This window comes from Littorina saxatilis, linkage group LG12, assembly GCF_037325665.1.
Source record: "Littorina saxatilis isolate snail1 linkage group LG12, US_GU_Lsax_2.0, whole genome shotgun sequence".
In the NCBI taxonomy this organism is placed as follows: Eukaryota; Metazoa; Mollusca; class Gastropoda; order Littorinimorpha; family Littorinidae; genus Littorina; species Littorina saxatilis.
In genome coordinates this window covers 53,160,760-53,174,454 of record NC_090256.1, presented here as the reverse complement: position 1 = coordinate 53,174,454, position 13,695 = coordinate 53,160,760, and the positions used below count along the sequence as shown (strand labels likewise).

Genomic DNA, 13,695 nt, shown 5'->3' with positions numbered 1-13,695 from the left:
ATATATCCGTACCTGGGAGACAATGAGTTAATATCAGTTGTTGAAATTGTTTTAGATAGAAAGAAAACCAGCACCAAGAAACAGATAAAAAAAAAAAAAAAATTTGCACTCTTGTGTTCCTCTACTTACAACATAATTACCCGATATGAAAATTTGTATCTTCATTTTTGGTTTTAACTTGAACAAAATGAAACTGTTCTGTCTCATAAGCACCTCTTTCAAAATTACGATTAATCATGAATATTGTGCATCACTTCCAGAGAGAGAGAGAGAGAGAGAGAAAGAGAGAGAGAGAGAGAGAGAGAGAGAGAGAGAGAGAGAGAGAGAGAGAGAGAGAGAGAGAGAGAGAGAGAGAGAGAGAGAGAGAGAGAGAGAGAGAGAGAAAGAGAGAGAGAGAGAGATATTTGACATAAACATTATTTTGAACATTCAGCACAGAGTTTGCTACCAGTTCCTTTTTAAAAAGAAGGTTCAGATACAAATAATACTCAGAGAATTAAAAAGAAGAAAAAATCAAATACACGCAGGAAAAAGGAAATAATAAGTTCAAAATATACAATTTACAAATATAAAGCATAAAATAATATCAATTGGTAAAACACACATGAAAGATGTATTTTGACAGAGGGACAAAATACTGCGATGATGAAAAGCCAAATTTGAATCAATGAATGTCACATCATTTTTTTAAATTATTTATTATACTAAAGAAAACAAGTCGCGTAAGGCGAAATTACTACATTTAGTCAAGCTGTGGAACTCACAGAATGAAACTGAACGTAGTCCGCCGCTAGTGCAAAAGGCAGTGAAAGTGACGAGCCTGTTTGGCGCGGTAGCGGTTGCGCTGTGCTTCATAGCACACTTTACTGTACCTCTCTTCGTTTTAACTTTCTGAGCGTGTTTTTAATCCAAACATATGTTTTTGGAATCAGGAACCGACAAGGAATAAGATGAAAGTGTTTTTAAATTGATTTCGAAAATTTAATTTTGATCATAAGTTTTATATTTTTAATTTTCAGAGCTTGTTTTTAATCCAAATATAACATATTTATATGTTTTTGGAATCAGGAAATGATGAAAAATAAGATGAACGTAAATTTGGATCGTTTTATAATTATTTTTTTTTTTGGTACAATTTTCAGATTTTGAATGACCAAAGTCATCAATTAATTTTTAAGCCACCAAGCTGAAATGCAATACCGAAGTCCGGCCTTCGTCGAAGATTGCTTGGCCAAAATTTCAATCAATTTGATTGAAAAATGAGGGTGTGACAGTGCCGCCTCAACTTTTACAAAAAGCCGGATATGACGTCATCAAAGACATTTATCGAAAAAAAGAAAAAAACGTCCGGGGATATCATTCCTAGAAACTCTCATGTAAAATTTCATAAAGATCGGTCCAGTAGTTTAGTCTGAATCGCTCTACACACCCACACGCACAGACAGACAGACACGCACAGACAGACAGACACACACACACACATACACCACGACCCTCGTCTCGATTCCCCCTCTACGTTAAAACATTTAGTCAAAACTTGACTAAATGTAATGAACAAATTGTGGCAGTGTGTGTTTGTGCAGTTTGCAAAGGAGGGTTATGAAGGTGGGGACAGGGAGGGATTTGGTGCCAGAGAATAGCATTTTCTTGAAGGCCTGACATGGTTCTCCTCAAACCTCACCAAGAAATCAGGAACCACACCAGTCCACTGACAAAATCAAACATGACATCTGACCTCTTCAGGTTTACCAAACCCATTAGATCCACACACCCAGACACCACAACAAATTACAACAGATTCGGGCAGATGTTTTCATCGATTAAAAGTACATCAGAAAATAAAGATCTTATTGTGTGTCCATTTTAGTTTTAACATTGCTATTCATGTATTGCACTTTTTTTGAAAGAAAACAAAAACACATCTTGTTGGTCTCCTTTTTTTGTAGAAAAAAACATATTACACAAATTAAAAAAGAAGAAAAAAACACGAGAAAAATCACACCTCCTCTTAAAAGTTACTTGAAGAAAAGAAAAGGGAAAACAACAAAAAAGTGTTAGAGTTATAGTTTAGTATACTGTATAGTCTGTAAATATGTAAAAAACGGTCATACACGTAAAATTCCACTCGTGCAAAAAAAACGAGTGTACGTGGGAGTTTCAGCCCACGCACGCAGAAGAAGAAGAAGTCTGTAAATATGCACAAGAACTTTCAAATCTCTGTTAAGCTTTCAATTTCTTTTTGTTGTTGTTGAATGAATTTTAAAGATCAATAAAAATCATTGCAGATCCAGACGATGATGGTGACTAACCTACACTATCATGAATGAGAATAGTTAACAAAAAGAGTATTAAAAAATGTGATCAAAAGAAACTATCATCTAGAATATGATAATAGTGGGGAAATATTTTAAAGCTCTAGCCTAAGTAAAAAAAAAAGATAAGAAAAGAAAAACTCAGAAAAGATATAATTCATAGTTTACACAGAGTGCTTATAAGTGCACACAGTGAAAGCCACCACACACGGCTTACTTTGTAAAAGCCTCAAGAGGAAAATTTGGCCTGTAGCGTTGTGCATAGCTGCAAACATAAAACCATTCACTCAACATGCTGTATTTCTTTTGCACCCAACTCATTGGTGATAAAGGGAACCTGATTTACATTTCACTTGTAAAATACATGTACTGTACTGGTTGTCAGGATTTGAATACTCAATGCTCCTGCGATATTCAAGACTACCAGTTGTCAAAATATAATTGACCAGTCAAACATTACCCAATCTAAATTAATAAATTGATCACTCTGGCCTTAGGTTACCCATGGGAATGACTGGTTATCATAATGTAAATATAAGCCCAGTGTCACAAATATGACTGGTTCTCAATTTTTTGTATTTCCATTTTGGCAATACCCACCAATGGATATGAAATCTGGTTGTCAAAATGTAGTTGTAAATACTGTAGCAAGTCATTACCCACACCTGATTTGCAAGATTTAAACATTCAGTCCGATTTGTATCCATGACTAGATATCAAGACTTAAATAATCAGTCTGAGGTTAGCCATGACTAGTTATCAAATCTAAAATAAGTAGTCTATCAATACCCATGACTGATAATCAAAATTCAAATATTCAGCCCTGTAGTACCCAAGGTTGTCAAACTTGGAGATATCTACTTGTTTGACACAACCTAACCCATTTGTCAAAACGTAAATATCCAGTCCAGCACTACCAATGAGTGCATGTTACAAAGCTGTCACCTCAACAAAAAAGTACACCCAGGTACTGAATTTTGCACACCACAAGTTTGAAAGCATTTACACATCGTTTCAGTAATCCAAACGGCCATTCAATGACAAAACAACTCTTCTCATAATTTTCACCTGGGATTAAATTACCATTGACACTTGCAGCCAACGGTGAACATTAGGGACGGCAGGGAGGGAGGGAGGGAGGGAGAGAGAGAGAGAGAGAGATTGGCCAGCTGTTGCTGTTACCTCCTACTGCGAGCAGAGACTGTAGAGTAATCTGCAGTCTCTGCTGGAGTTACAAGACTTCCCTGGCTGTGTGCGTGTGTAGGAGGGGGTGGGTTCGGCTGATAAGGACCGCAGAAAAGGGTGAGGGAGATGGGAGTGGCAGGGAATTTGTGACACCGATTGAGGGTGTGGAAAGTACGTAAAGACAAACAGGCGAAGCAAGGTTGTGCTTGTGAGTGAGTTTTATACAGAAGAGTACAAATGTATTTGCCCAGTGTGTTTGGTTGTTGGTTTAATACAGAAGAAGAGTACAACTGTATTTGCACAGGGTGTGTGTTGTGTGTGTGTGCGCATTACTGTCACTTGCTACACTGAAAAACAGTAACTGCGTCACACTGAACTTTTTTTTTAATTCAAACCCAACACTTCCTCTTTAAAACCGAAGAAGACTGCCACCACCCGCATACAAACAATATGCAGCACAGCTCACTTAGCCCAGGCAAACTAGGGCAAGGGGGGAACAGGATCCGGTGGGTGAAGCCTCACAACCTGAACCTACTTCGCTCCAATTTCAAATGCCGTAAACCTACTCGGACGCCGGCGTTTCGAAATAACACTCCCGACTGACCCCCCCCCCCCCCCCCCCCGGTGACAATCTGCTGCTAGATACGATTTCACGCTTGAGTATCTAGTAACACCTCAGTTGTGAGGGAGAAAGAACTTCCACGAAAATAACACGATCGCTTTCAGTTGGGTGTGTAAACTCAGTGATTTCTTTGAAAAGAGTTTTAAAAACCCAGTCTTCGACAGAAAGAGCTTACAATTCTTGCTAGAAGTTATTAAGTTTAAAAAAAACACCGGTGTGAGAGGGAGTGTATTCTTCCTTAAAAAAATGACCCCGCCATTGAAATTCTACTTAGTGAGTGCCCTCCCCCCCCCCCCCCCCCCCCCCCCCCCCCCCCCCCCCACCACCGACTCCTTCGGCCGAGTGTGTACACACCTGTTTTTTGTTTTACAAATACGTGTAAAAAGAGCTGTACAGTATCAGACCTACTTAGAAAAATGGCCACGAAAGAAAAAGGGGGGGGGGGGGGGGGGGGAGAGACAGCAAGTTACCACAGCCATACGGCCTCATTTTGTTCTCCTCTTTAACAGCATTAACACACATAACTTAATAACAAAATGGCGTTACACCCTGCAAAAGTATGTCCACTGAACACACTGAGAAGAACTTGAACCTATTGTACAACAAAACTGCACAATAACGCCCGAGTCCAAAACTAACTTTGGCCCCCAAGAAAGTCTTCACAAACCAGTCTCTGCATGGCCCTAAATAAACCCGAGGTAGACTGACGATGATTTACGACAAACAATATCGTAGATCTGAGGGTCTGAACCGTCTTCGATGATGCCCTTCGGGCACTACCAAGAAGAAACCCCGGGGGGGGGGGGGGGGGGGGGGGTGCGGTCTGTGATCTTATCCTCGTGACCTGGGGTGGCTGTCACATTACCTGCCCAGACTGTGGGTAACCCGACTCTTCCGTTCCGCACCATCACCTAATCACAAGGTGATATAGGCCAACAGTCCCACAGGGAAGGCGAGGGGTGATGAAAAAGTCGCGGCCAGAAGATGGGGCAAAGTTCTTTGAAGATGATGATGCAGTGAAGAAGGGAGACTAACTCTTCGCGCGCGCGCGAGAGAGAGAGAGAGAGAGAGAGAGAGAGAAAGAGAATAATGGGAGACACAAGTCCTTTCAGTGGGATGAGAAAGACAGCGAAAGCATAAATCCTTGTGGGACGTGGAAGGCCATTTCTTAAAGGCTGCCGTAGCGTTCATTAATTAATTCATATTGTTTACATGTGCCAATAATGTTATAAAACTGTACCTAAGGGGATATAATAACGATTGGCGGTAGCTTTCGAACACAGAAAAAATTATTTCAGTATTGCAAAGTGGTGTTGATAGTGTCGAATGTAAACAGAACAGTCTCAAAGTGAAAGTGGATGTTTTCCGGAAATTGCGAAGTTAACAAGAATACAGAAAAGCGCGCTTTCCTGCTTAGGCCACACAAAAAAAATAGTCTGTTCACGGTAACTCGACCGACCCTATTTTTTTCGCGCGACCCTAGACTTTTTTTGGCATTTGGGAAAAAAAAAAATCTTGTTTTTTTGGCAAAATAACGTAAAAATATGGTTTTTTTGAAAAAAAAAAAAAAAAAAAAAAAAAAAAACAATCCCGACCTACCGACCCTATTTTTTTGGCCTATGTTACCGTAAACAGACCTATTTTTTTTTGGCCTTAGCACAATACGCTACCGCGCTAATCTGGCGTGTCAATATCACTACGTTTTGCACGTGGAAGGTGAGCGATTTCCTTCAAGCTGGGATTGACGAAGCTGTACTGTCTGTGTTGACTGTCTAAAAATAGCCCAAGTCCTGGAGAACTGTTGCTCAACATAGCAATAAAGAATTAATTATTTCTCGTAATTGGTAAGAACTTCAAACCTAAAACTTTGCAGGAAGCTTAATTTATACATCCCCGCAACGATGGGAAAAGCCCGGGAAGTAATTAAACAGGACTATTATGTCAGCCTTTAATCTCACAAGGTGACAATAAAATGACTCCCGAAGCAAAATGCTCAGCACATCGATCAGTATTAATTTAAACTGCAATCCACCAGGGCCTTGACCGAGTGACAGTCACAGTGCTGATAAAGAATACGGCAAAAGGAACAAAAGAATCGGTTCCCTTACTTCACGGGAAAAACACTCCGAAAACCCAGATGTGATAAACTTGCATGACTTGCTTTTCACTACCTCATTACAGTTGATAACGCACATATTCAAAGCCAAAGTCGGACTGGACTGGGGGGCAGGAGAAATAGTTGTGATCAAACGCAGAAGAGCCCAAGCATGATTAACACCAACTCGCTGCAGCCACAATTATTTTCGTCGGGAACTCTACCGCACAGAACCACAAAGAACATGTACAGCCATTCAGACAATTGTGCCATAAACTTGAAAGACTGAAAAGCAGTCTACAGCGATCACAGCATGCCGTCATTGTTGCATTAAAGAGATCGATGGGCCACTCGGTCAGTCGCAATCTTGAACCAACACAGAGCGCTTATCTTGTAACTACTTCTCTAAGTTATTGTGGTAAAATTAATCGAAGCCATGGCTTATCTTTTGGTGAGTCTCGAAGTGGTTTCAACACTGAACTAATCTAAGCCAGACAAAAGAAGATAAATGCGACTGAGGAGGCGGTGGTATAGGAGGGGAGGGGGGGGGGATGAAAGGGGGGTGTGAAGTGGAGGAATGCGTTCAAGAAAGAAGTCTGAAGCACGTGCAACAAAGGTGCTTTATGACTGTAACTTAGCAAGTCAGATTTCCTGGGTATTGAGATTCAGTGTGAAAACATTGAGATGATGTGCTGTATGTCTGATGACTCAAATTTCCTGCACATGTTGCACCCCTCACATGTCGGGAATCAATGTAACGCTCTTCAGACACGGTGCATTACTTCCCGGAGTTACTGCCTTCAGACGTTGAGATTGAGTGTGAAAACTCTTACTTCGGCATTGTATGCTCATTGGTCCAGCTGGCCCTGGGTGTCAAAAGACTCCAGGCAGGACGCTAGAACTGTCACGCACATGTTCAGATCAGTTCGTGTAACTGAAAGTTTAGCACCACTCGGGGACGCTACAAGTCCGTCTGGAAAAGCGAAACGGCATGGGTGGATGACGCAAGTCCAGACCGCGGTGCACGAGTTTATCACCCATGATACACTGCCTCAGGACGCAGTGTCAGGTTGACACCCCCCCCCCCCCCCCCCCATGTGACGGTTCCCATTGAGTTTATCGAAAGACAGTCCGAGTGAAGAATAAAACAAGTCGCGTAAGGCGAAATTACTACATTTAGTCAAGCTGTGGAACTCACAGAATGAAAATGAACGTAGTCCGCCGCTAGTGCAAAAGGCAGTGAAAGTTACGAGCCTGTTTGGCGCTGTAGCGGTTGCGCTGTGCTTCATAGCACCCTTTACTGTACCTCTCTTCGTTAGTGGTAAGGCGTCTGCCCCGTGATCGGGAGGTCGTGGGTTCGAACCCCGGCCGGGTCATACCTAAGACTTTAAAATTGGCAATCTAGTGGCTGCTCCGCCTGGCGTCTGGCATTATGGGGTTAGTGCTAGGACTGGTTGGTCCGGAGTCAGAATAATGTGACTGGGTGAGACATGAAGCCTGTGCTGCGACTTCTGTCTTGTGTGTGGCGCACGTTATATGTCAAAGCAGCACCGCCCTGATATAGCCCTTCGTGGTCGGCTGGGCGTTAAGCAAACAAACAAACAAAAAAAAACCTCTCTTCGTTTTAACTTTCTGAGCGTGTTTTTAATCCAAACATATCATATCTATATTATCTATATGTTTTTGGAATCAGGAACCGACAAGGAATAAGATGAAATAGTTTTTAAAACGATTTCGGAAATTTAATTTTAATCATAATTTTTATATTTTTAATTTTCAGAGCTTGTTTTTAATCCGAATATAACATATTTATATGTTTTTGGAATCAGAACATGATGAAGAATACAATAAAAGTAATTTTGGATCGTTTTATAAAAAAATAATTTTAATTACAATTTTCAGATTTTTAATGACCAAAGTCATCAATTAATTTGTAAGCCTCCATGCTGAAATGCAATACCGAAGTCCGGCCTTCGTCGAAGATTGCTTGGCCAAAATTTCAATCAATTTGATTGAAAAACAAGTCGCGTAAGGCGAAAATACAATATTTAGTCAAGTAGCTGTCGAACTCACAGAATGAAACTGAACGCAATGCCATTTTTCAGCAAGACCGTATACTCGTAGCATCGTCAGTCCACCGCTCATGGCAAAGGCAGTGAAATTGACAAGAAGAGCGGGGTAGTAGTTGCGCTAAGAAGGATAGCACGCTTTTCTGTACTTCTCTTTGTTTTAACTTTCTGAGCGTGTTTTTAATCCAAACATATCATATCTATATGTTTTTGGAATCAGGAACCAACAAGGAATAAGATGAAAGTGTTTTTAAATTGATTTGGACAATTTAATTTTGATAATAATTTTTATATATTTAATTTTCAGAGCTTGTTTTTAATCCGAATATAACATATTTATATGTTTTTGGAATCAGCAAATGATGGAGAATAAGATGAACGTAAATTTGGATCGTTTTATAAATTTGTATTTTTTTTTTTTTACAATTTTCAGATTTTTAATGACCAAAGTCATTAATTAATTTTTAAGCCACCAAGCTGAAATGCAATACCGAAGTCCGGGCTTCGTCGAAGATTACTTGACCAAAATTTCAACCAATTTGGTTGAAAAATGAGGGCGTGACAGTGCCGCCTCAACTTTCACGAAAAGCCGGATATGACGTCATCAAAGACATCAAAAAAATGAAAAAAACGTTCGGGGATTTCATACCCAGGAACTTTCATGTCAAATTTCATAAAGATCGGTCCAGTAGTTTAGTCTGAATCGCTCTACACACACACACACACAGACAGACAGACACACGCACATACACCACGACCCTCGTTTCGATTCCCCCTCGATGTTAAAATATTTAGTCAAAACTTGACTAAATATAATGAGGGTGTGACAGTGCCGCCTCAACGTTTACAAAAAGTCGGATATGACGTCATCAAAGACATTTATCGAAAAAATTAAAAAAACGTCTGGGGATATCATACCCAGGAACTCTCATGTAAAATTTCATAAAGATCGATCCAGTAGTTTACTCTGAATCGGTCTACACACACACACGCACAGACAGACAGACACACACACACATACACCACGACCCTCGTCTCGATTCCCCCTCTATGTTAAAACATTTAGTCAAAACTTGACTAAATGTATAAACTTCACTCACTCGCAGAACTATGTTTTCATGCGGGGGGAAATCACGTCCGAAATGCAGTCACAACCAGGACCATTGGCCGTCTGCAAATTTGCTATCCGATATGTTCATATTATGGTTACCTGTAAAATACCGACGATGTTTGGATCATGCTAACACAAGAGTGTGAAGCCCAAAGACCGACCGAACGGATGTTAAGACTGTCTTCTCTTTGCGTACACACTCGAGAAATTGACATCGAACAGACATGAAGTTTCTCTTCCCACGACAAACTACCAATAACAGTCATGCATCAGTAGTAATAGTTCCGCAGCCCCGACCTCACAATAATGGGTACAATCGTGGGTAATTCGGGGGACTATCACACCACAGCAACGTAGGTAAACACCTGCTGTCACTCAGTGTCGCTCAAGACTGGGTAACTTTTCTTTGATCTCTCACTGGCTGGCCTTTACTTTGACGCACTTGTCAACTCATTTAGGTCACAGTGAAAGACAACACTGACGGTCTGGCTTTGTCACTGCCCAAAGGGTGAAATCAAACAGTGACCAGAGTGGACCAGTGGTGCCGTGCCATTGCCGGTAGACCAGAGCACCTGATACTGTCATGAACAGCAAGACTTTTGTTTTTTTGTTTTTAAACAATTGAAACATTCAATTCAAAACAATCGCAAGAACCCCGACCTAACGGCCTTTACAGTGGACAAAAGAGAGACAGACAGAAGAAATAAACAAAAATGGTGATGCTGTGGCTTTTCATAAAATGCCTTAAAGACGGTAGCAGCAATGAATGACAAGCATTGTATATTCTTTGTTTAGTCGATGTTTCTGTCTGACTTTTCAGTCTGATCGATGAAGGTCTGCATGATCTGACCCGATAAAAAGCACCAACAACTGGCAGTGCATGGTCGCTGACCTACACACTCATACAACCACCTAGTTGTTTTTTTTATCAAGGTAAAAAGACCATGGACCAGATCACCAACTTTGGATTTGAACATCAGATTATGCTTTGACAAAACACATTCAACAAACCTCTTGAAACCATTCATGGTATTTGGGGGCAAGTTATTCAGTTAACACACAGACTCACAAACAAAAAATAACATCTTCTCAAGCATTTGTCACCAAGCAAAGAGATCTAGACAGCTGCAGCCATTTGTTGCCTGCATCGCCAACAGTCCAAAGTCTCTGTGGAAACTGATCCGTCGCTGAGCTTACGAAATAAAATGTAACAGTAACAATAACATGACTTTACACAGTACCGGATCAGTTCATACTGCTTATTCTTTGAAAGGGGACATTTAGCCTCATCTCAAATTCACAACACAGGAACAGGCATGGGAATTGAATAATGTAAAAAAGGCGGAAAATTTATAACTGAAGACGCGAAGCGTCAAGTGGACGGCGCGAAGCGCTTAGCCTTACTAGGGGGGTCCGGGGGCATGCCCCCCCGGAAAAAAAATTTCTCCAAAGAACCCAGATGGTGCAATCTGGTGTCATCTGAGCTCCAAGTTTGCCATTAAATTCTGTTTTTAGAATCAGAGTTTTTAGTACAAAAATGTACCAATTTTTGCTTTTTTGAAGAAAAAAATTATATACATGTATTACATGGTTTAAATTTGTAAAAAAAATTGATCTGTTGAGACAAACAGGAAAATGTAACTTGTAACACAATCTGTGCAATCTGGTTTACTTTCAAACATAAAAGTTCAATAACTGAGGCGGGCGGTAGCAGTGCGTGAACAAAGTACGGAAAGTTTTCGCGGGATTTTGCGCAAAGGCCAAAGTAACCGGTGCTTTTTTTGTGTGCCTCCCCCCCTTTATTTTTTCGGCGGACACTTTTGCATTTTCGGCGGAACAAAAAAAAAAATTCGGCGGAAATCCGCCGTTCGGCGGACAATTCCCATGCCTGCAGGAAACAAAATACTCAAGAGCAAAATCATTTCAAGGGATAGTGTCAAACTGTTACCAAGAATTGAACTGATACCTTATTGGTGGTACATGTAATATTTTTTAATAATGGCTCACATGAAAAAATCACAATACAAACAAATAATAACAAAAGCACTCACCTTTCAAGTGTCGGTGAATCAAGAAGAGTCGGGGAGTCAACAAACACACCTGTACAGATAAATCAGAAACAAAATGAAATTATACATGTATGTGTGCCATGTATCAACTATCATACTCATGAGTATGCCTGTATTGTGATTGCAAAACCATAAAACACGCTATGCTGAGAAAAAAGAAGTTTTTTTAACAAAGCCAAAAACATAGGGTGGGAGCGCACATATATTTGCTCTAATAGTAATACTGTATCGGAAAGTACCGACTGGGTCCAGATCATCATGTAAACATAAACTTTCTAAAAAACATAATTGTGATACAGAAATCGGAATAATACATTGCATTACGTAAGTCAAATACATCCCATTCCCACCCATGGAAGTGCAACTCGAGCAGACATGGAACTATCAGTCTTTCAATTTCATGAAGAATTGCTTATTTTGTATGGTACGTTTTAACACAAAGGTTGAAGTGGGAATACATCCATGGATAAAACTAATATTGCGCCTACCTGACTCTGTTGAGGATGTCGAGGCTTTGTCAAAGGACGATCGGCAGTCATCTGAGGGAGGAGTATCAATGCTGCTCAAAGACAGGCGTCGCTTAGGTGTACCCCTGAAACAAAAGTGCACACAATACACACAAGAGTTGAAGACAATGCTGAACCACAATTGATAACAATGAGTCCAATGAAGAACCAAGCCTCTCTATCTCTTGAAACAGGCTTTAACAGCACACTGGAAGTGATATCCCACACTGGAAGTGGAAGAACAAAAAACATTTTGAGATTTGCCCCACATGACAGGGCTAAACCAGATTGCTCTGCTAGTGCTACTCTGGAATTGGAAAAGTCCTTCCAGCCTCAAGTACTTTTGTTTATTGCAATTTTTTTTTAAATCAGCTGTCAAGCTGCCACCATTACTGAATTAGTTACTAAGAATTACACTTTGTTACATTACAAATGCGGTACATGTATTCAGTCATTCACCAAAGGCAGACACTGAGAATGAGATAGCTCAGTGAAAACATTACATGCAATTTACAGTTTTGAAAAGAAACAAAAGCAAAACAAAAAGAAGCGGAAACATGGGTAAGATGTGGAAAATGTAGACAATATGAAAACTCATACTTTGTTGCTACTCAGAGCCTTTAGTCAAACTTATTCAGCCTGGTGCACGCCAGTGTATCATCAATACTACATGTATTATTTACATTAAAGTGCATCATCAATTTTAACAATTGTAACCAACAAAAGAATCCTCAAACGAAGAAACAATGTAAATGTAATCATGATTGGAATCTAAAGAAAAAACAGACACACACGAAAAACAACAACAACAACAAACGCAGGATATAAGTATCTGGGTACATTTTGTGGTCTCGGGCGTCAAAGTACTGAACCAAATGACATCACAATGCAACCCTGATCAGTGATCGTCGTACTCTACTACTAAACAACAACAAAACATTAGAGAGGACTAGAGGTCAAATGAAAACCAAAACAGAATTTACCTTCTTGTTGATAATTCACTGAGATTCATTGCCAGGTTTGTCATCGGCGAATTCAACCCAAAAGTTGGGGACTGGTCGATGGGATTCGCTGCCATTTCTCCTGGGCAAGACATGCTTGGTCTTGTTTTGCTAGTCAAAGTGGTCACCTTCAGTTTCAAATTTAGACTCAGAGGTTTGAAAGGTTGCCTGGACATCCTCAGAGTGGCACTAAATCATGTCTTTATATTCAACACAATAAATGTGAAATAATGTTAAAGTCCTTCTTAATCTGTGTTTGTTTTAAACAGTGGCACCATCTGCTGTTCTTTCTATGAAAGACTTGGCATCACCTGCCGCTTTCAGGACGCGTCCCAGTGTTCTAATTTTTTTTTGAGACAAAGTTACTGATGCGTCGTTAACACTGAAAATGTACAGTATTCGTAGCGGCTAATGCTCACGTAGACGTCACCATAATATGCATACTCTAAGATGCTTCTTTCTCTACTTATTTGTTTGTAAAATGTTTGCCACTAAAACTTTGGATGTGTCTGGACACGGAGCCACCGCCACCACGTTTGAACAGAGTGCAATTTCATCCAATCAGACGGAAGTGGATTGTTTGGCTGCTGACAACCGTCGGTGACCATGTAATTACAACATATTTTTTGCATTTATGATATCAAGAATTTGATTTTATAGATATGAGGTAAGTATAATATTGTTTGTTGTAAAAAGGATACTAACAAATTTGGTTGTTTATCTCC

The 13,695-nt window shown here is 40.1% G+C and overlaps 1 protein-coding gene across 3 annotated transcripts in view; it reads right to left on the bottom strand.

Moving 5' to 3' along the window:
- The window catches only part of LOC138982224 (M-phase inducer phosphatase-like), a 42,900-nt gene extending 29,356 nt beyond the window's left edge, over window positions 1-13,544 (bottom strand). The window contains exons 1-4 of one of the 3 annotated variants that reach the window (XM_070355453.1): window positions 12,953-13,544; window positions 11,952-12,055; window positions 11,446-11,494; window positions 2,530-2,577 (exon numbers count right to left, since the gene is read on the bottom strand). In XM_070355453.1, coding sequence (XP_070211554.1) covers window positions 2,530-2,577; window positions 11,446-11,494; window positions 11,952-12,055; window positions 12,953-13,146 — 395 coding nt within the window. In that variant the 5' untranslated portion in view covers window positions 13,147-13,544. The remainder of the gene's footprint in view (window positions 1-2,529; window positions 2,578-11,445; window positions 11,495-11,951; window positions 12,056-12,952) is intronic. The other 2 variants (XM_070355454.1, XM_070355455.1) reach the window with 2 other exon arrangements.
- Between the last annotated feature and the right edge of the window lie 151 nt (window positions 13,545-13,695).